Here is a 23,991-nt window from a genome sequence, read left to right as displayed (position 1 = left end):
TTGTGCACGTTTTGTCAGAAAGAAGATGAATCCCTCGAGCATTTACTCTTTCATTGTAATATAACAAAAAACTTTTGGCTTGCATTCTCATCTTGGATTTGTAAACGAAACATATCTATGGAGACGTTAACACTAATTAATATTCTGTTTGGCGTATTTAATGACAATGAAAATTTTGCTATTTTGAATCACTTAATACTCGTTGCTAAATATTTTATTTATACATGTAAACTGAACAAAACTAAACCAACATTAAGAATTTTCTTTGAAAAGATCAAATTAGTTCATCATATAGAGAGAAAAATTGCCAAAAGAAATGACAGGCTCCATAAACACTACAAAAAATGGAAAAAATTATTGTCTCTTTCTTAACTGAACATCAATTTAAATTTTTGTCAGCTTGTGTCTTGTACTTTATTCATTAATTTTATTTATTTTGTCCTTTTGTGTTTGGTATATTTATTTATTTATTGTAGTGTTTAACTATTACTGTATTTCTTATTTATTTATTTATTTATTTATTTATTCGTTTGTTTAGTGTTTTTTTTTTAGTGTTAGTGCGTCTAGTAAATATATTTGTAACGGTAATTGTCGATGCAAATAATAGAGAAATAATAAAAAAAATTGATAAATTAAAAAAATTTTCAAGGTAGAAACATCAACTCGGAAAAAAACTGAGTTCCAGATGGGATTTGAACCCACGACCCTCCGTAATCTAGTCGGATGCTCTGACCACAGAGCTACTGGAGACTCTATGGTGAGCAAGGGTGAAATGTTTGCTCACCGTAGAGTCTCCAGTAGCTCAGTGGTTAGAGCATCCGACTAGATCACGGAGGGTCGTGGGTTCAAATCCCATCGGGAACTCAGATTTTTTTCCGAGTTGATGTTCCTACCTTGAAAAATTTCTACCTTGAAAAATTTCTACCTTGAAAATTTCCTTATAATACTCACTTTGGAGGGTGGTTGGTTGCATCTTTGATATGCCTTAATGTGACTGCGCGATGCAGTTAGTGAGTTCATATGCGCCTAGACATCATTTGGCTGTGTGACCGCGCGATGCGGTTCCAGTCAAAGACCCACATATTTCACCTTTGCTCATCATAGAGTCTCCAGTAGCTCAGTGGTTAGAGCGTCCGACTAGATCACGGAGGGTCGTGGGTCCAAATCCCATCTGGAACTCGGATTTTTTTTTCCGAGTTGATGTTTCTATTTTGAAAAATTTCTAAATTGAAAAAAAAAAGTAGAAACACGATTTTTGACCAATCAGTGCATGTATTTTCTTTGGGTTATTTTCTAAATCAACTTGTTACTCTTTCAGTATATCACAAACATCAGAAATATAACATGTTTCATTTATTTTTGTCACTGACAGTTACCTGAAGAGCCAAATGTAAAAGAGAAAGGGGTAAGCATTGTATGTCCTTGGCACTGATATGTGTAGCAAATGTTAATTTGTTTTTTATGATGAAATTAATTTTTTTTCCTTGTCAGGTCATAAACTGTTGCCCGTCGTTGTCCTGATGGAGCAGTTCAAAAGAGGCGATTTACTGTAGAGTCACAGATCAAGGTGCTTACTTTAACCTCTCTATTTATCTACTCCGTTTGTAGCTGGGGAATGCCCGTTTTTCGTCAGATTTATGATTTTTGTGAGCCCGCTGTTGTAGTCGTTAATTGCAGAACTCATCTTTCTCCTGTTTTGATTTTAAATGTAGAGGTCCCCTTAATTAATATACATTACCATAATAAATACACATACCGTAGAGTTCCGATAGTAGCGACCCTCGTTACTTTCGGAATTAGCAGCCTTTGGGGGTCGTTACTTTCGGGGGGTCGTTACTTTCGGGGAACAAAAATCGTTTACAAATCGAGCTGGCGCGAGCCTTTTTTTTCCGAAATAAAAAATGAACAACATAAAATTAAAAAATATATACATATATTTTATTTGCATTCCATATGCATAGATTGTGTAAATATCGATGGTTTACCGGACTACCGCATGGGTGAATCAGCCGCTATAGAGGAGATCGAGTTCTTCACTGACTCAGAGGAGTAAAGCTAAACTGCTTCGATTGTACTGCGTGACGAGCCGCTGCGTTTTGCTCTGTACCCCGTGCCGGTATCTCAGTGTCATTTAATTGGAAGAAACACATTCATGTTAATCGACGAAAACAATATAGAGTTTTCAATTTCAATTTGAAGAAACGTTCCTTTTGTTATTACGAAATTATACCGGTTTAGTTCTCACATCGCTACATCAGTGAACTGATGTCAAGCCCGAATGGTGGCATAAAGCTTCCCCTTGTAAATTAAAGTGCCTTATCGTGAACAATTTGTGACACTGCACGAACATATTATTGTACATTAAAATTTTGACTATTGATTCACAAATTGAAGGTATACAATTTAAAAAACTTGGTCTCGCTACTTTTTTTTTTTTTTTTGCCATTAACCGTTCTCAATTTTGTTTGTTGCCGCTTTCCTTTCTGTTTTTCCCTGCCCTTTCACGCTGGTTACCTTTTGCACTGTATGTTCTTTCTGGCTGCCGTGAAAAGTTGGATGTTAATTACGGGCGAAGCCTAGAACTGGACCTTGATCAATCATAGACGTAGTGGACCATTTTACCACCGTTTTTGCACCAAAACTGATAACGTTGTTTTTCGATTTGTGAAGTCGGAATGTCGTCGATATCTAAACCTGACCATTGCGCGGAAAGGCCTAGCCTAGTATTACTATCTACTTATCAAGAATATCTCATGACATTTAAATTGATGACGTCACAAGTGGTACAAAGAACACGACCATTAATTACGCATATATGCGTAGTTGGTATTCAAAGGGTTAGGTCTGCATTCGAGCCAAGTGGCCTATCAGGCGGGAGCTTATCCCGGTTTCAGTAACATGAACCAAATAGGAGTATTTCTACTCCCCCCTGGATGGGATGCTAGTCCATCGTAGGGTTACCCCCAGCATTAAGGTGGCCGGTACCCATTTATACACCTAGGTAGAGAGAGGCACTGTGAGAGTTAAATGTCTTACCCAAGAACACAACACAGTGTCCCTGGCCAAGGCTCTAACCCGGACCACTGGATCCGGGGACGAGCGCACTAACCATGAGGCCACCGCGCCTTCCTCACATGCGCGGCCTTAATTCGCTGACTTCAATTGTCTTTATTGACAGGTGCTGTTTACTTTTGCTGATTGGTTGGGTTACTCACCGTCTCGTCATGTTATCCTGACAACGTATCCAAGGAAACAGCTATCTGATGTAACACAAACTTTGCACGAGGCCGGATTAACACACGATACAGCGCTAGTGCTGGAAGAAATATAAAATAATATTTTACAATCAACAGGGTGTCTGCAACGATACAAAGACGAGGCTTAACTCTGTGATATAGCCCGAAAAACAAATTCTTATCAAGTATTGCCGCAAGTTTCTGTTAATATAAGTTATGAGAATGTAGTAGTCCATTAAGAGAGTGGGTTACTATCTCAGACGCCGGTTGCATTCCCTGGACCTATGTACAGTATTGAACTAGAGGTCCGAGTAGGGGAAATATTGTTTTTGTGGCCAATTTATAGGCTCAAAGGCAGGCGCAATACACGTGATTAGATTGCTGCAACAGCAAAAATTTCATGCACATCTTATGTAGGAATTAAAGAACTTAATTTCCGTAAATTTTAGCAAGAAGATTCCTCTTTAAGAGAACTGAAAGGCAAGCCTGCAAACTGTCATCGACTCGTAGTTTTGTTTACTGATTGTTGTATCCATGCAGTAACCTACATGTCCGAGTCCGCGCGTTTTGGTAGAGATGTTTCCACGACATTTTGATTAGATCCGCGCAAGGGGCACTATTTTACTGTAAAGAAAAAAACTAGTTTTAGCCAAGAACTGAAAAAAACAGAAGACTTTCCTTCCTGTAATATGATAAATAATAAAGAAAGACCGGCTCAGAACAAAAGTTCGTGGAAATGAAATGGTTCGACGTTTTATCAGTTGTGGTTTTTATTAATCTCGTGACCTTCGGCCACGAGAGGATGTTTTTGCACTTGTCACAACGGTGGTACATCCAGGCTCTCTCTCGTGTTCTCCAAATTCTCCGCGTTCATCATAACATTGCGTGTGTCATTGTAGGTAATAACCCAGCAAAGAGACAATGTGTGCCAGTATTGTTAGAAGACAATTTCCCACCATGAAAAAGAAAACAATTTGGTACAGCAGTATATTTTTATTATCTTATTCTTTTACGGCATTAAACATAATTAAAGATAAATGTACATAAAATCTATGATAACATAATTTAACCAAGGGCACTTTACGACCCTTTACCCTTCCAAAAATGGGAAGGACGGGAGATGGCTCTTGAGTCGGTGAGTAAATTCTGCCATTCGTCCCTCGACTTGATGATTTATCATGGATAAAGCAATCTATGCGTGACATGCAGTTTGCCAGCTTTGCCGAAAAGTTCTTTGTTCTTCTCGTGTCTCCTTTCCAGTCTTTCCCATCTTCGAAGGGAAAATCGCTCTGGGACGAAATTGAAATCTTCTTATTCCGAACCGGAAACTCCCAGCTTGTTATTCCTCGTTTTGTAGACTTCTTATTCAGTTCGTGCTCAACAGAGAACTCCTCAAATGAGCAAGGTGGCTAATTACGAGATGCTCTGTCATCATTCAATCAAATCGTGGCAAATGTCAGTTTGTTCCGATATTAACCTGGCATCATTAAAATTGTTGAGTGCAGGAAACAGCGGACATAATCGCACTCAAGGTATTGTAACATGACCAGCTAACTGCAGTTAAGGCCTGGGCAAGGTAGAAACTGGTTATAATTAGTTGATGGAGTAAAACGCACTCACCAAATGCTTAATTGTTCATATCCACACTGGTTTGCCTCCGGGAAGCTTTTATTTGATGGTTGGGGCAACTCTATCAGTAATATTTAAGAGAGTCACGTTTTACAATTAAGTTTTACAGACATTTGGCGGATCAACCTGATAGTGTAGTAGTATAAGAGGGATGTTAGGAAACAGGGCTTCCGGGTTTGACACTGGGTGGTTACTTACAAATTTCCTTTTTTCTTTAATTTAGTAGAGAAAAATTCATTGATAGTTACAAAAAAATTTTAAGTGTTGCGAAAATGGCATCGACCGTTTACGAAACGGACAACTGCGCCGGCGGCGTTTGATCGAGAAAACACGGTAATTCAAAATTTATTTTTGTGAGATTATGCAATATTATGGCATAATCTGATATAGTCACCGGTCATGTCAGGCGGTGCTGGACAAGGTCCACGTGACAGTATTCGACCAATCATTTGTCGTTTCAGCCGGAGCGATGGAGGACACATTTTACGTTGCGAATGGAGAGTAAGTTGTCGTTTCTCGACCGATTTCCGCACTCATCCTGAGAATCAAACGAACCTTTTCTAGGAGCTGCTAGTGTAATAACTAGATCAGTTATTTGCCAAGTCTCTAGTGCAGGTAAGCAATTTTTGCATCAGAATTAGTCAGTGGAAATCATGCTATGTGTAAAACGTTGGTTTACCACACGCGCTTGACATGGATATTCTTTTGGTCGTTTGCAGGGTAACAGAGATCAGTATTGTGGATTATTTTTTGCGTGAAACTTTAGTTCGAGAGTTGAACTTTAAGAAAAGTTCGGCGGGCCCAGTCGGGCCCCGCCGTTTTAAGGGTCAAAATCGGACTTGAAGTTTGGGGCATTTTCCTTGATTTGTCAGATTTTCGCGGTGTTTCGCGAGAGTGATTGTGTGATTTTTACCGTTGTTTTAAGAGTATAATTTTGTGGCTCGGCTTGTTCCCTATATCTTAATGTTTTCTTGTTGTTTTTTCTTTTGTAGTGCGTATGTCATCCGTTTGTTTGGCCGATGTTCAAAAGTTTTGGATCCTGCTTTGGATACTAGTCCATTAAAGATATGTCATTTACAGTGAAATTTTCACTATCATGATCACTGCCTGTCTTGAATTGTTATCTCAAACAGAATTTACTACTCTTAGATGTTATTGTTCAGTCATCTATGGCTGATTATTTTTGATCTCCCACTTCTTTATGCTTGTTTTCCTTTGAATGTTGGTAGTGGTGGGAGACTATACATTAATGAATAATAAGTGTCTCATGTGTATATTTACACATGATTGTCAACCTTACTGGAGCAGAACCAGCCAATGTGTTTGAAGTAAATGCTGAATTACCAACCGGTATTTAAAAAGACTATGGGCTGGGAATCAACTTTGCTATATTTCCTAAGAACTAAATTTATCCACTTACACTGTAATGATTAAACAAGGAAAGCTACAGCATGCTACTGTTTAGGACCTTAAATTTAGAATGGAATAGACCAAGACAGAATACAATGAACCTTAAACTTCAGCAGAGGTGTGATATGAGGACATGCAATGAAGACATGTCAGGACCATGAGCTATTCATTCATTGCTAATTGACCGTGCCTATCATTCACAATATTCCAGTTTACTAATTTATTAATGTTGGCCGCTGTTTCCAGAATGTGTTTTTTTTGGTCCTTGTCAGCACTTTGCAAATATTAGGTTTAAATAGCATACTTTGGAATTGAAATATTATTTTCAAGTTAATGTAAGTCAGTTTTTTTTTCACATCTCCCATCTGCAATTTTAGTTGCAACCACTATAAATAGCATGAGGTATATTATTTGTCCAAAACATTCATCTCATGTAACTCAATCAAGCCTTCTTTCCATTGAGCCCGATTTCCCTTTTACATGGCCTCACATGTACTGAGAACCCAGGAATGGACACTAGGAGAAAATACAAGTTACATCCAACACATAAGCACAAGGTGAAGAAATCTCTGACTCATATCATCAGTTTGAACATTGATATTGCCAGTGGCAATGTCTGAGGCAAAGTCACATTCAAGGAAGTTGAGCAAGGCCAAAATCGTGGTTATCACATTGACTACAAAATGGATCCACACAGTACATAGTTAATTTTGGATTTGTGAGTTAAAGAAGAATTTGCTGAAAGTGTGACCTGGTACAGGGGACCAATACAATTATTTTTTACCACTTACATTGAAACAAAACATACCCTACTTCTCCCATTAAGCTTCTAGTTTTTTAATTCCATTTATTGCAAATTATTTTCGTTATTTTGAAAGAGTCATCGCTAATTAGCAAATTAGCAAGCTGTTTATGACTCCTCTTAATTCATAAGAAAATGAAGCGGTGTAAACTCGATTAATCAAGCTTTACACAAGTTTTCAAGGACAAAACATTGCTTTGATTTCGAATTATTCAACCCTTTTCTTCGTAGGTTTTACTTCTCAGCTCTCTTATCGTCGAACGAAAACACAATATCTGTCAACAACTATTTTGTTGGCCAGCGATACACTGATACACTTCATACAAAATTCGAGATATCTAAGAAGGAAAGTGTCGAAGGTAAGTTCAATTCCGGATGAAGATGAGGATGTCAGAAACGGAAATAATCTATCTTTTAACCGTAGAGATGACTAGAGATTCGACGAACCGCGAAGCTTCGATTCCTAAAATCAGCTGTTCCGCACCGAAAATGGTGGCTTTGTAAATCGAGCAGAAGTTATCTACAGCTATTACTTGGCCCGAGTAACATTTGATATGGATGTCATTCCAGATTTCTTTCAGCATCGGAAGCGAGCCAACCTCTTATAAGTCATATTTCCACATCACCTTCAGCGCGCTACTTTTTTAATGTTAAAATGAAGTGGGCTATATTTCGCCCGGCAAGCTTGAAACCGAGGGTTAAATTATTTTTTCCCTGTCGATTAAACTAAAAACCAGGGTCATCACGATTTAGTTTAGAGTCCCTGGGACTGGGAAATATCGTCCAAGTTCTTGGAAATCAAGCTTAAGTTGGTCAAAATCAAGCTGCGCGTAAGCCGGTCTGGGCTACTTTTTCAGTGTTGAAATTAAGTGGGGCTATATTTTCGGCCAGTAAGCTCGAAACCGAGCGTTCAATTATTTTTAGGGTTAATTGGAATAAAATGGCTTACCTTATGTTTGCTTTGCGTTATTTTGATGTGTCTGGGTTCCAGGAGGTGGCTTAGAGCCATTTAGGCGAGTTTCACTTTTCGGCGGTTTGCTTCCCCTAAAGAGAAACGAAACTTAGGCGTGCGACCTACTGGCCAGACGGCCCGCGTTCAAAGCTCTCTAAATTCCACAAAAAATGTTCCAATCTACTCAAAATTACCTCATGGCAGCCGTCGATAACTCTTCTTCTCATTCGCTTTCTCCCAAAGTTCCAAAGTCTATCTTAATCACCCGAGAATCGCTGCTTTTCCAGCTCTTGCTTTCCATTTTTGCTCCGTCTCGATCCGTAACCGATTCTCTTGGCCACAGGATTTGAATTTCGTGACAAAGTCGCTTCCAACTGTTGAGAGGCAAGGGGGCATTTCTTGAGGCGGTTGGAGGCGACTTTGGCACGATAGCCCGGTCGCTTAGCTAGAAATTCAGAAAAGAAAAAAAAAAAAAAAAAAAACACTAAAACTGTGGGCCCCAAAATTATATCACGCACAAAATATGTCACACCTTGCCGAAATTTACCGCCTGTTTCCTCGACGCATTACCGCGGAGTATGTCATTCCTATCTGTATATTCGTAGGTGTGTTCTTACGAAATGTAAACTCTTGTACGAGTTAGGTATATATACAGGCGCTCTGTGTTGTGTTGTTAAACTCCCTGACGAAGTGTACGTTAGTCACACGAAACGCGTAGGAGAAATAAAGAAGTTATACAACTACAGTTCGCAGAGTGCTGCTCACTAGTTAAGTTTTTATTAAATTGTTCTAGTCTTCGAGTCTTCATAACATGATCATGATGTACTAAACATATCTCTCGTCTGGTTTATTGGTTAACCAATAGGACACATACTGTATGAGGTACAAGAACTGGCAAACCACTACATGAGCTGCATTGCCCCGATGGATTTCCTCATTCTCGATGTTTGAGCAACTCTACCTTGTAAACTTCTCGTCGCCTTGCCCTACAAATTTTTTCTACTTGCCTGAAGACGAAAGCGTAGTCGGTTTAACGCGACTCAGCGCCGTTAGATCGAATGCGAATAGTTTCCGAATAAGATCCGAAACGACTCTGCTCGCAGGGTAGCTGCGAAAGATCTTCAGAGAAATCGAGGTTTTTTTTGTTATGAATTACAAACGCACAACATGCATGTAAACCATCGGAGGAGGTCTTATAACTGGAATTTTCCGGCATTTCCTTAAACTTCTTTCTTGCCCTCCCAACTTCACCCGTACATCGATTATTCACAATAGGACATGAAACCGTTGTGAAGTATTTTGTTGATTATGCGTTATCAACTTCCGGTGGATTCATATGCCATCTATAATAGTGTTAAGAGGTTTGAGTCACTAAAGCAGATGACTGTAGGGTTAAGGTGCGCGTCTGAATTGCAATTGTTGTCAAAAAAAAAAATCGGTTTCCTAATAATTTTTAAATAACAAATCCAAACAAAGAGAAAGTCAATTCGTAGCATCATTGATACTTTTATTTATCTTTATCATAATCTAATATGTTACATAGCACTAAGTATGCTTTTAAACATCTATCAAATTTTCATATTGTGCATTTAAAATGTATTATACCATCATTCAAGCTAGGACGCTTTTCCCTTCGAAAGTGGAAGGACAGACAAAGACCCTATGTTGGTTGGTACGTTGTGCTATTTCATTGGTGCCTTGATAATATAAACCAAATAAAGTAATTCAGTAAGAATAAATTTCGATGTAGAAAATGTCGGCGACGTATAACCCCCCAAAAGGTTCCTGCTCAAAATTCTTTGAGGAAATTCGGTTTGTTTCAGTTTATTTCTTGTTTGTTTGTTTGTTTGTTTGCATTTCACTATTTTTTTGTCCATGGCTTTTCCCGCCCTTCCGAAACTTTAAAAGGAAAAGGCGGTCTCGGGACAAGTTTGGAGTGTTCTGTTTCCGAACGGGAACTCCCTTGAAATAAAGCGCCTGTTCACGTTCTAATATGGAGGAGCTTGTTATTTACATAAAGGTTAAAGGTTAATCCGAGTAACGGCATTGTGACTAATTATATATAGGTAGCACATGCAAGGAAAATTAGCGATATTACATTTCGGTATTATTCTATACCATCTTCAGACTCAATTATACAAGGTTCATCGCCTGGTAGATTTACTAACTAATTGAACCAAATCGATCTCTACCGAGTCATGTAGACTATTAACTAACTGACACGTTGAGTGCTAGAAAATCGCAATACCATAATCGCACTCAAGATGGTATAACATGACTATAAATTAAATCGTCAATTAACTTAACATCAATTTTAGTCACCTACTCTGAAACTTAAGATATAGGCAATAAAACACCAGATATACTTTTGTTCCTGGAGCACAGCGTCTTGTTTATTTTCCTTTAAACTGCAATGAAATCGTGATTTCTCGAACCCCCATTTTCTGAAACCTCCCGATAACTGAAACCAAATTCGTTTCCCACTCCTCACCCGAACACTCTACCTTTACCTCCGATTTCTCCAACAGTACGATTTTTCGCTCTAATTTTTGTTTCCATTGGAGGTTCGAAAAATCGGAATTCCATTGTATGTTCATCTGCTGTAGGTTAGACTTTCTCACGACGATAATTCTTTTGTTTTTTTCATCGTGCTCGTTCATCTATAAAATGTGGGGTTAATGTAATGTTTAAAAACAACAAAGCTGATCACAGAAACTGGAATGGCTTTTTATAGTATCTGCATTACATGTCACGAAGGGGAACTGCAACTTGTCTTTGTTGCTGAGGTCGTCTGCGAAAGAGAGCAAGTAAAGCTGATCTGTATTCTGGCAAACGGATAGTGTATAATATAGGATTTACAAGAGAGTTTGCATAAAGTAAAGCCCACAATGAAGACTCAAAATGAAAACCCGCTGAAAAGGACAGAGACTGATATATTTTAAATTTAGTGGTTAAAAGGACATAATACACTATAACTACTGGCAGGTACAACAGAAGAGATACAACAGTCACAATCAACAATGTCATGGTCAGTTTTCTTTCTCTACTGGTTGCACCATGGTGTTGAGGCTGCGCTCCACAACGGACTTTAATAACAATGGCCTTGTAAGAAACACAAATGATCAAAAGGCAAATTGAAAAAAATATCAAAGATAAGTAAACACTGTAATATAATTTATCAGACTGTCGGAGATATATATAAGCTATTGTTAGCAACCCAGATGTTACCCAAACAGCGGCAATTATTAATCGGTATACCCATTTTTTAAGCATTCGATGCCTGAACGGGTAAACCGTTGCGTGCACCCGTTCTAAAGCAATAATGGTCATGTTTGTTAATGAACCAAAGAGGAAGAACCACAACATAACAATTAAAAATATCCCAACTTCAATTGAAGATGTCCACATCCATAAATTACACAATTCTCCAGGCCAATAGAACAGATTAATCACAGCATTTCCTGCTACAAACATATCTGTCACTGCTAGATTTATCACCAGGTACATGCTACGCTTGCGAAGATTGCGGTTTCTTATAAAAGTAATTATGGTGTAGAGGTTGAGTGTTACTATAGCAACAGACTCGGCCAGGCCTACAGTCATCCAGGGTATGCAGTCAGATAAGGACCACATCTCAAAGCTCTGTCCTTTTCGTATTACTGTTAGAAGTAATTACTCGTCTACCTGTGGAAAGATCGAAGTGAATTGTTATTATTGTCAGGTTCTTTTACTGCCTGTAGTAAAGCATGCAATTAACTGCAGGGATGCAAAGCTCACACCAATGTGCAGATTTAATTTTTGAAAACAAGTCCTGACATTTATCGGATTTCGATGTGTTGAAAACCAGTTTTCAATATGTTGCTTTCAATAATCAGGTCTGTTGTAGTATGTATGTATGTTTTCAATAATTTGCTGTAAGCCCTAAATACCGAAAGCTTATGCTTAAATTTCGGAGTCCTAAAGGAAGGAAATTTGGTCTTTAAAAATCTTAACGGAAATATTTACAATATTTCACTCCACAAAACTGTATAAATTTTATAAAGATTAAATCAAGTTTGTTTTTTCATTTAATCAAAAAGAGAGCTTTCTTTTATTTTTGCAGGTTACAAAATTTATTGATAATAGGAGACAGAAATCTTTGCCATTGTAACCCAAATAAAGCGGTTATTACACAGGTTAGAGAAGACAAGCACGATATTCTGTCTTTTCTTTTCTTTGCAATGTAACGTCGTTTAACTTCTCGTCTTCGGAGCCATTTTTTACGCAAGATCAGCGTTGATGCCATCAATGGTGCTATTTTTCGTCAAATGTTTTTATTAAATAGCCTCTTAACTCGAAGCAGAATCTAAATTAAAAATAACGATGCCGTTGTTTATCTTTTTCAAGCAAAAATGCGCTTGAGTTGTCATCCCCGATAAATTTATAACACTGAGAATATAATGCTAGCTTTATAACTTGACCTGAGAATTTAAACAAATTGCACCTCAAAACGTCTCGATACATTTAATCGCGCATAACGAAAAAAGTAACGCTTATCTTGGTATTTAAACGTTCAAATGGACTTAATTACTAAATAGTCTCGAAGGGAGAACATCATAACCTTGGGAAAGATCAACGGCAAAGCAACAACAAAAAGTAAAGCCTTGGAGCAGACTGGCTCATAGCTGTCGGAGCTTATCCCTGTTCGTGTGGCATGAAGCGGCTAGGAGTATTTCTACTCCCCCTGGACGGGATGCTAGTCTATCGCAGGTCACTCCCCCGCAATTTGTTAAGTTTCCCAAGCAATTCGCCGGTACCCATTTATACTCCTGGGTGGAGAGAGGCACTGTGAGAGTTAAGTGTCTTGCCCAAGAGCACAACACAACACAATGTCCCCGGCCACGGCTCGAACCCGGACCGCTCGATCCGGCGACGAGCGCACTAAATATGAGGCTACCGCACCTCCACGGTATCCAATAGATATTTTAGAACAATTCTGAATATTTCACACACTGAGTTCCTTTCTAACAGCGTCTTTCATTATTTAAATGGTCTTGTTGTGATCCCAGACAAATTTTGAATGTAGAGAACAAGTTTTATCTGTTAAGGACCTAAGCATCTTTCAATAATTGAACAATGATGAACAAGAAAATGTGTCGCATCCCGAAACTTGTTTAAAATGTGCACCAACACAACGTCTATTTTCACTTCCCCGCACACAAAGAACTAAGTAACACTTTCCATGGTAATGAAATGTTTGAATTGACATTACATTTATTTTCAAGCTTTCTCAAAGAGTGATTGTTATAGCATTGTAAAAACAAAGATCATAGAGCTCAGCAGTAAACATTCAAAGTTCTTTCCAAACTTGTACGAAAACAGTTACCAGAACAAATATTGCGAAGATAAGTGAAAAAAAAAAGTTGAAACGTCTTCAACTTACCAAGTTGTAAACAAAATGCTCTCTCTGGTGAATCTTTTTGTTAAAAGATCTGTTAGTTTTTTTTTTTCTGTAAAGAGATAGACAGCTTTAACAGTTTAAGCACAAATATATCCTAAAAAAGTAATGCACCTCTATAAGAGATAGACTGATATAGATAGAAGTAAATACGCAGTTATTGATGAGCAAGTTTTTTTGTCTAAAGTTTAATTTTCCATTCAATACAAATTGCTTTTGTCGGGATGTCTCGCAATCCATTTATGAACAGCACAAGACAGGTAACGAACCTAAATAAAGCGATTTTTTTTTCTTGAAGGAAAATGTTCCTTTCTTCGCTATTCTTGCATGTAAGCGCTTAAATAATTTACAACAATTTTAGTGCAAGGTGGTGGAAAAACGTGCCCTATGGCGTTCAAATTTAACACATCACCATAACGTCTATATATGCAATTCGCTGTGCACAAAAAAATATATCAACTCTCCATGCTATAAAACTGTTTTAATTGACAGTGGACATTATCATCCATTTTGGCAAGACTTCAACCCACCTTGATGGAAAACTGTAGATCCTGATAAGTTGACTCAGTGTAAATGAAAACCAGCCACACTTCAAAGAGAGAGATAATATTTGCCTAATGGAAAAATGACAAATGTAGGTGAAAACAAAATGTTAAATTTATATGATGCTAAATAACTATTGACTTAAATAATGTTGTCGTATTTCCATCTTGGACTGTCTAGAAAACTTGCATTGCACCAAAACGTCACGAGAAAATAATATAATGGCGTCTAGATAAGTTTAATACCATTCTTACTTTGCTTGCTGATCTGAAAACAAAAGAATTTCTATTTTTTTCTGCAGAGTATTGTTTGATGTCAACTAGAAACTCCATAAAAACGTTTGAAGAAAAAACATTGAAACAGCAAATGTAACATTCACGGGGTGAAAACGTTTCCCGCACAGAACGTTTTTCTGTTGGTGTTAAAGCAGTACTTAAACTTAACCTTCTCTAGATTTCTACTGAGAAACCTTTTGGCAAGGCATTTGCTATTTCTCTTCAAGAATGATATCATTTGTTTCGGCGATGACCGTCTAATGTTGGCATTCATTTGTGTCAAAGAAGGCAACAGCCCTTTTTTAGAAACTGCCCTAATATTAGGTCTAAATATTAATATTCGCTGTTAAGGTAGCACACGTCTCTTCTCTATAATTCTCAACCTCACCGAATTCCCTTTTTTACTGACATCTGAAAATATCACGCCTGAAGTTAAGACTTATTAATTAAGCTACACCCACCAACATTCGTCGCTGCTTGATCTTCTTAATGCTTTTCGCCTTCAAAAAACTATGAACCGTTCGTTTCGAAACTCTCAAATCAATTGTGAAAACAATATTAGCCAAGAATGAGGCACGATCTTACTCTTTGAGTACTCCTCCTCACTGAATTAAATTCTTCTTTATTATTAACATTATTTTCTTTATTTATGGCTGAACTGTACGAACATTTGCCGATTGAGATCCGTGAAGGTTTGGCCAAATGTAGACCGGTTTACTTAGTTCGTGTAAAACGGATTTCGGTGCGTAACTATCTTGCCGATGGATGATTTTGTTAAATAAAAAAAACGCAAGTTATTCAAAATTTCTTTTCCTTTAAGACTTCATTTCAGCTGCCTTAGAAATTTAAAGTTATTCAGGGATATCAAAGCCTCTAATTTTACTTAGGCGAATTACTAACTCTCTGTTCAGTATCGACTATTATATTGTGGTGGCCTTGAATAATAGTTGTTTTGACTGTTATCCGGTGACTGTCCACCTTTCGGTAAACCTTGAGTCCACTGCCTCGAAGACTGTCATTTGGACCCAAATAAAACTGATGGTTAGTTAAAACTAAATTTGCTTTAAAACATAGAAGTGAATCTATTCACCGAGAATTGTTTACGATATTCACTTGGCTTACTTTGCACTTAAATATAATGATTTTGAAGAGCTCTCATTATATTATTGGGCATTTTTTTTTTTTTGATGTTTTTTTATTCACTAAACAGGATATACCTACAATAACAATTATCAGTAAAAATTCAGTGTCTTTAACCTACCTTGCCAGTAACAAACTTCAGTTCTTGGTGAGTGGGTCTAACAAGCAGCTCAGCAATGGTAAACAGTCACCCTGCAAAGAGATCATTTGGTTGAGCATAAAAAAATTGACAATTTTTCCTCCACTTATGTGATGTTGAATAGTGGGAAGTTAAATAATTGTTGACTAAAAATTGATGCATTTTAATTTTAAGCAGGTGAGGACAATGCAGCTGTGCTCTAAAATACTGCTACCCGATGGCCCTACCTCAGTATTTTTCTTGTTCTAACCTGAGAATATTGAAATGTAGAAACCTTCCGTTCTTCTAAATAATTCGAATGAATAATTTTGTTTTAGATTTCGCACTATGTGCAAAAACCGAAACGTTCAAAACTCTTGCAACAATTGAAAGATTAAAGTTTAAATGGAATTAATTTTGTCTTAGGTTTCTGAACTAAACGCTGGGCTTAATGGTTCATTTTGAATTGATGCGTATTCGCGACTGTACTTTATGGTTCAACATTAGACCTCGACGACGAATCTCGCATAATCCGTGTCAAGAAAAAAAAAATACAGGCAGGTCTTTTTACGTAACTAACTGTGGATCATTGAATGTAGCTTACTTTATTTCCAATAATACTCGACTCGTTAAATTTTCTCATTTCGCCAGCCTCAGACTATATGACGCTTGATTTGAACATCGAACTTTAGCCAGGTTTTTTCTCTGCTTAATCTTCCTGAATGTTTGTCTTCGTTTAAAAGGCCCTTTCAACTGAAAGTTACAGACCTCGATAATTTTCTAAATGCTGCAACCTGGAATTTAATAATAGTTTAAGCCCACCTTTGTCGTCGTTTTTTTTGGCCTATAATTGTTCTCATCATTTGCGGGGTAGCTATAACTTTCTTGTTTTCGGCGGTAAGGGAAAATGTTGCGAAAGATGCCTTTATAATATTTAGGGCTACAGCCTAGGCGAATTTGATGCAGACCCGTATTTGAAACTTTAAAGTTTTGAATTTCTTATTACTGGAACGCCTGCAATACCATGCTCAATTTTGTAGCAGCTTGAAAGAGTTCTATTAATCGAGAGGTTCAGCTGTTTCTCTATTTTTGTAAAGAACTGCATAAAATATTTCCCCTCACCAACAGATCACAGGAGACTTGCCATTCGAATTCTGTTGTGTTTTCAGATATTGGACAGTTAAGCGAAACGTAAACTCAAAGTTTTCTCCAAAACAGTAAAATAACTGTAACGCAGAGGTACGCGTTCCACTAAGTGTGATGTTTTTAATATGGACCGCTTTTAATTCATCAGGCTCTTTTTTCACTGGTATAATTGTTCAGTATCAAAAAATTCCTCCCAGACCTCTCAGTAGTCAACGCTTCAACTTAGCCTCATCACAAATCGCTTTTTTTCTTTAATTATGTAACCTTGATAACGGCGCAAGATGCACCGAAACGTCGGTTTCTATCACTTATATTTCTTGTTTCGTATATTGCCACTGTCTACTTTAGTAGTATTGAAAGAAAAAAGAAATATTGGAAACGAATTAACTCAAAAGTGAGTGCAAAACTGTCTCTCGGTTTCTACTTTGAATTTAATACGATGTTTTTAGCAGAAACCATGCTAAGTGACGGGGCCAAATGGTTTGACTATCACAATGTGATAAAAAGAATCAGCCGAAAAGTTTATAATGTCATGAAGCCTACCTTGTAAAGAAGAAAGTTCGTAGTGATTGGTCTTAGTGCCAATGAAGAACAGTTACTGCAAACTATAAGATAAAACTCATATTGCGTAATTAAGTAGCAGAATTAAATGTAAACAATATGTCAAAATGCTCTGGCATTAAATAGTAATTAGTTGAATATTTTTCCGTTTCGCTTTTCAGCTGTCTGTGACAAAAAGACAAACATCACGCTTCAAACTGAATTTTCCGCATAAGAACTTTGCACTAAACATGCGAGAGGCGATATCTATGGAAAAAGTATCAGGAAATATGTCATGAAATGTCTAAAGACTCTCTAAACTGCGTTGCTAATAAAAAAAAAAAAAAAAAATACAAACAGCATTGTCGGGAAGTTGACTCCAAAACGGGAAAACAGTAAAATTGCATTAATTCTGAACTAAATATCTTCGTGTAAACAATATGTCGATATGCTATACCGTTCAATAACAATTGGCTGAACTGTCTGAACTCAAGAAACAAACATCAAACTACTGACGTAACTCAAACATGCTGGCAGAGCACGAAATATAACAACAAAATATTAAAGTTCAGTCCTGTAACATTGGTGTATGTTTTACCAGACCTATTCTACTTAATTTTTTTTCATGATTTTGTGATTATATATATATTGTATTTAACGTTCTAAAAATTCGTTTTTTTGTTCAGTATCAATGAATTCCTCCCAGACCTCTCAGTAGTCAACGTAGACAGACAACGCATCCAACTTCAAGTTGGAAGACGCCAATTTCGTTTCGACTTCCTTTCAGCTGTTTCTCAAAAAGTTAATACTTTGAAATTCTCATTTCGACTTATGAGCGAAGAACGATGTTAGATTTGTATAAATATTCTTGCTGCATCAAAAATTTGCACCAAAAATTCAGAGTTCTTGTATATTTATATTTTCACGATTTTCCAAGCAATAATGCTGGGTCATAATCTATGACTCGATATACACACAGCTTAAAGCCTGAACCAATTCTTTTATAGCAACGCAACTTGGGAGCTAAATCATGTTTTATTTGTGAAGAGAATAAGATTATTAGTAAGTGAATAACGCTAAGCTCAAACTTTCCTCCAGTTGATATTTAGTTCAGTATTTTGAGCAAAAGTCGGTTTCTACATACCTCATACGTGGTTTGTCAATCAAACAATTCTTAAATGCTTAGCGCGTGTATATAGTGTTATGGATACACCCAGGAAGTTTGAAGAGCACGAAAGAAGCGTAAGAGTTGCATTTACCTCCGCATGGAGCAACTTGAACTTGTTGAGTGTTCTCCAAACTTCCCAAGTACATCCATAACTCGATATACACACAGTTAAAAACATGCAACAAGTCTTTTATAACACATCGACAACAGCTTGGGCGCTAAAACATTTTTTTTGTGATTGACTACAGTACAAAGTTCTCTAAATGCGTGGTGGAGGAAATTAGATTATCCAGTTGGCTGGAGAAAAAGTCGCTACAATCATTTCAACGACAGTGGAACGAAAAAATTTCATCTGGTTTCTAAATTTGTCAATGAAAAACCCGCTTCTTCGAATTAATAAAACTGCAGGAAAACAAGCTCAAAATACTCAAGGAGTTTGTCTTAGCTTGGTAAAAGTCAAAGGACCGAAGTAATGTTTGGATTGTTCAAAATGATGTTCACATTGCCGAAACTGCAACAAAAGGAACTCGCAACTTAAATGAAACTAAGATTGAGACTAGGAGAAGAGATTTGCCAACGCCGCTGTAGGGCAGGTGGGTGGAGAAACTTGCTTTAGCCGTTGAGTAGGGAAGACTGGCGAGAGGAGCAAAATTTGCATGCAACGGGCGTATATAGGGTTTTATAATCCATCAAATATTTTCGCTCGCTTGCGATTGGTCTAAACGCGTCACGTGACCGAATATTCCCCAGCTAAAACTGGGGAATATTCGAGGATATTCCCCCATTTTCAAAACCGCGCGTTTTGCGAAAAATATTTGAAGGATAATAAACACAATAACCTCCATTTGGCGCGAAAATATGCTCGCATATTTGTCCTTGGACGTTGTCTGTTCCTCGAAGCTCACAGTTTTCCTCGAACGTAAACCTGAATAACCAACTGGGTGTTTGTTGCTTTGATAAATCAGGTCATGAAATGGATTTCACGCGAATGAGAAAAGTAAACTACCTTATTTATATAGGAAATTAACGATGCACTTTATTAAGGCGATTAAAAAAATGGTGTTAATTTAATGCGACTTAATCTGCGTTGATGTTCATTTTTAAAATCACACTATTTTACATCATTGTTGTTTTACAGCACCTTTACATACATACATACATACTTTATTGTTACCTCTCAATGGGGCTTTTCAGGGGCAATTACTTAAATTACTAAGTTACTAATAACTACACAATCAAAATTAATCAAATTTAAAAAACATTTACAACATTATCTAAACTTTGTATTCGCGAAAAAAGAAAAAAAAAATACTAAAAATAAATGAAGTTTAGGGAGTATTTACAAAATGGTCTAAAAACTTATTCTTTAAGATACGTTTAAAAACTTGAACTGAACAGCTTGATTTTAAAAAGGGGTCTAAATTGTTCCAAAGTCCAATAGTTCTGTAATAAAATGTTCTTTGTCCTGAGGCTGTTTTAAAAAAAGGTATATCAAGCTTTTGGCCACTCCTAGTTGTACGCTTAGTAACTTGCTCGCGGGTAATGAATTGTGACGTCAGATATTTGGGGGCGTGTCCGGAAATGCATTTAAAAGCCATTGTAGCTTGGCGGTAGTATAGTTGGTCCTTAAGAATGGCTGACTGTTAAGATCGAGAAACGCCGGTCAACGACCCATTTGGCAAATCGCTCATATTTTGCCCAAAGATACCATTAGGTGACCTAATTCTAAAAATCATATTTAAAGGTTCCAGCGAATTTTTATTTTTCAGAAATTCGCAAAAATTTGAAAGCGCGGTCAATGTGCGGTTTTTCGTGTAATAAAATGACAGAAATAAGGTGCGAGGACGAAGCGCTGCTTAAGTCTTAAAATAGTTTCAATTGACTTCAAACTTCACACAAATGTGGAACAACCACTCTAATTTATTCCTCGTTTTAAACTAACCTCAGAGATGTTGATATAGTGGTTTTCCGAATCATTTTAAAAACACCTATGAAGCGTGCGAAAAATAACGGCAAAATATAGGTCATGTTTAACAGCATCAAAATGCATCTGGTACCTCACTTTCGAGCGATTAATTTACCTTTATCAACTTAAAAACAGATGATCTAATCAACTTTGTTTCCGACACTGCGTGCAGACGCAGCGCAACAGTGCCTTAACAAACTAATCTTTCTAGAACATCGAAAAACATAGATCTTGCGAACAGCCTACTTTCCTTAAAATAGTTTTTCACGAAGAACTACTTATTTATGATTCTTTTGTACTGAAAAAGAAACCCTTGACCATTAGCGTGTTCATAAAGATGCATGGTATCATTGTAACAGTATCAGTTCATTAGAATAACACAGAGGCCTATCAGGGTAAAGCGTAGGAACAATCTGCAGTCCTTCCACCAGTGGTTCAATATCACTCTTCTGTTAAGCTTTGGGAGTTGACTGACTTGACTCGTGGCTCCCTGCCACGCCCATCTAGTACTATGTCACCCCAGCATGTGTCGAAAGAAAACTTGATATTTTATCAAATACGATTAGCATTACAACCAGACCGATTGCGTGTTGGACAACGCTAAATTACAATGTGCAACAGGCTTTTCCGGTTGAACTGTTTTCCCACCTGTCCACGGTCAATGCAATATGCGCGCCAACAGGTAATTGACTCAGCGGAGCTAAACTCAAAATTATTTAGCTTAGTGATCCCTGTAATACTTCGAGAATCATCTGGTGTTTCAGTGTTGGCGTTAAGAGCTGGAGACCACTTAATCTTCCACGGCATACAGATATCCGAAATTTCCCGGAGTATCCCCTCCCCCCTCCCCGCCGGACTGTAGCTACAGCTAAGAGCCATTCAAGAACAAGAAATAATTGCTCCTGGATGGGACAGCTTTAAAAAGCGCATTTCAATCTACTGTCACTACTTTAAACTTGTAACCAGTTTATGGAAATCGCGAAATGTTGAACATTTGCGCAAGAGCAGTGAAAGGCGTGACTGGGCTGCCCGTGCGGTTGTGTGACAACATTTACTAAGTCTCGAATATCAGCCCCGCAGCATGGTTGCCGATATAGTAAAAACAGATTCATGAGGCCCCTGATTCTTACAGCAGAAAGCTTGGGCTCTTTAAGGCAATGTGGAGTGGTATTGAGGGAAATCGACGGCTTTAAGGTATGTTTTCTGTAACATTTTCGGATTAAATTAGTCGTATTAATATTTTGTTTATTTGTTTCGGGTCAGACCGTTTCACTTCTTGTTTCCAATTTATATAGGCGAAATTTATTTGAAACTTGCCACAACACTTTTAAACATACACTTTTGATGACCTCGGTTTGATTTTGTTGTTGCACCGGTGATACATTGCCGGATTAACCTCTCGACTTCTTGAACTTGAACGGAGATCGGCTGTTTACCAAATTAGAATAAGGGCGCGGTTTTGATTTGCTTCAAGATATTTCAACTCGATTAATTTACAGTCCTTTAACGTCCTTAATGCTAAACAGCATTCCAAGTTGGCCCATTATTCTGTCTTAACGAACTTAAAGCGTTTTGCTGAATCGAAAACATTAATGTTCCAGGAAATCTCTTGCGTTTGTTATGACAACCATTCACAGTGTTGTTTACATTAAGGAAATACACGCGATGACAAACTAGACATGACGGCGGACAGGAAATCAGACAAAGTTAACGCGCAATGTTCCGAAAACGTCTAAAAACAGTTGTTATGTAGTGAACATTATGTTTCTACTGATAGCAGTGAATTGACGGGATTTTAATTAATGACAGTCTTTTACTTTTGCCGTTGAAATTGATTTGTCTCTTGTTCGTGTGTAATTATTGTGTTATTTGCGTCCAACACAGTGACATAGATTTTCGTTTTTCTCAAAGGGAAATACTGCGAGTTCGAGCATGAAACTTGGCATGGTATATGTTTAATAATGATAGTTTAAGGCTGTAAAGTAAAATAATCGGAAAGTGAGGTACCAGATGCATTTTGATGCTGTTAAACATGACCTATATTTTGCCGTTATTTTTCGCACGCTTCATAGGTGTTTTTAAAATGATTCGGAAAACCACTATATCAACATCTCTGAGGTTAGTTTAAAACGAGGAATAAATTAGAGTGGTTGTTCCACATTTGTGTGAAGTTTGAAGTCAATTGAAACTATTTTAAGACTTAAGCAGCGCTTCGTCCTCGCACCTTATTTCTGTCATTTTATTACACGAAAAACCGCACATTGACCGCGCTTTCAAATTTTTGCGAATTTCTGAAAAATAAAAATTCGCTGGAACCTTTAAATATGATTTTTAGAATTAGGTCACCTAATGGTATCTTTGGGCAAAATATGAGCGATTTGCCAAATGGGTCGTTGACCGGCGTTTCTCGATCCTTACAGTCAGCCATTCTTAACGGGTAACCAAGACAAACTTTTTAAGTGGGGAGTTACATGATCGTACTTTTTCGCGCCACTAACGATTCGACATGCGTAGTTCTGCACAGCCTGTAATTTCCTTATATTTTTCTCTGTGGTATTTGCCCAGACGTTCGAGCAGTAGTACAACTTACTGAAAACCAAGGCATTTATCACGGTTAACAACGACGTTCTGTCAAGACAATGTTTGACACGGCTAATTTGCGCGAGGCGTGCGATACATTCCGATACTGTGGTCTTAATATGATCATCAAATGTCAAGTTCGAATCCAAAATCACGCCGAGATCTTTGGCTGATTGTACGGGGGAGATGTCTTTTCCCAACAAAGACAAACGAAAATCATGGAGCTTCGAAGTCATCTGTCGGCTCCCGAAAACAATTAATTTCGTCTTGTCTGGATTTAGTAATAGCCGATTTCTGAAGCACCAGTTGCGCACACCGAGGAGGTCTTCGTTCATCTCCTCAACAATCCGTTGGGTGTCTTGTGAACGAAACGAAACAAACAATTTTGTATCATCTACATAGCATTCAGTAGAGCAATTCCGTGGAGCTTCCGGTAGATCATTAACGTATATACTAAATAATAAGGGGCCCAGGATGCTACCCTGAGGTACTCCATATTCAATTGGTATTGGATTGGAAACAGTGGAGTGAATTCGTACAACTTGATATCTATTTGTGAGATAGCTGTTAAACCATTGTAGCACACTAGTTGAGGCGCCAACGTCTTGTAGTTTTCGTAACAGTATTTGGTGGTCGACACTATCAAACGCTTTGCTCATATCTAGGAGAACACAGGCAGTCAATTTCTTTTTATCTATTCCTTTAAGAAATGCATCAGTCGTGCGAAGTAATGATGTTTCAGTAGAGTGCCATTTTTTACTTCCATTTTGTTTTGTCGTCAGCCTCTTCTTTGTTGTCAAATAGGTGACAAACTGATTATAAGCGACTCTTTCACAGACCTTTGACAACACAGGTAGTAGCGAAATTGGTCTATTATTGTTAGGAAGTTCGTGATTGCCTTGTTTGGGAATAGGTGTGATTTCGGCTGTTTTCCAGATCCCTGGGAATGTTGAAGATGAAAGAGAAGCATTGATGATTGATGTAACAAAAGGGAGTATAATCGGCAGGCAGTCTTTAATGACTCGAGTTGGCACTTTATCAATCCCAGG

At 37.6% G+C, this 23,991-nt stretch overlaps 2 protein-coding genes across 2 annotated transcripts in view; one reads left to right on the top strand and one right to left on the bottom strand.

Annotated features, from left to right (window-relative positions):
* The window catches only part of LOC149097955 (UBX domain-containing protein 8-like), a 78,280-nt gene extending 74,805 nt beyond the window's left edge, over positions 1-3,475 (top strand). Inside the window, exon 7 of the mRNA XM_089277439.1 lies at positions 3,179-3,475. Within this exon, the coding sequence (XP_089133565.1) occupies positions 3,179-3,331 (153 nt within the window). The 3' untranslated portion in view covers positions 3,332-3,475. The remainder of the gene's footprint in view (positions 1-3,178) is intronic.
* A 6,036-nt stretch (positions 3,476-9,511) lies between these two features.
* LOC149097954 (somatostatin receptor type 5-like) lies at positions 9,512-11,812 on the bottom strand. The gene has a single exon (XM_089278196.1). It carries the CDS (start codon positions 11,660-11,662, stop codon positions 10,772-10,774), a length of 891 nt encoding a protein of 296 aa, XP_089134322.1. The 5' UTR covers positions 11,663-11,812; the 3' UTR covers positions 9,512-10,771.
* Between the last annotated feature and the right edge of the window lie 12,179 nt (positions 11,813-23,991).

This window comes from Orbicella faveolata, unplaced genomic scaffold, assembly GCF_042242905.1.
Source record: "Orbicella faveolata isolate gen_17 unplaced genomic scaffold, um_ofav_v1 contig_46, whole genome shotgun sequence".
In the NCBI taxonomy this organism is placed as follows: domain Eukaryota; kingdom Metazoa; phylum Cnidaria; class Anthozoa; order Scleractinia; family Merulinidae; genus Orbicella; species Orbicella faveolata.
This window is presented reverse-complemented; position numbering and strand designations above follow the sequence as displayed.

Excerpts from the sequence above, each read along its gene's own strand:
- LOC149097954 (XM_089278196.1), bottom strand. The coding sequence starts at position 11,662 with ATGTGGTCCTTATCTGACTGCATACCCTGGATGACTGTAGGCCTGGCC.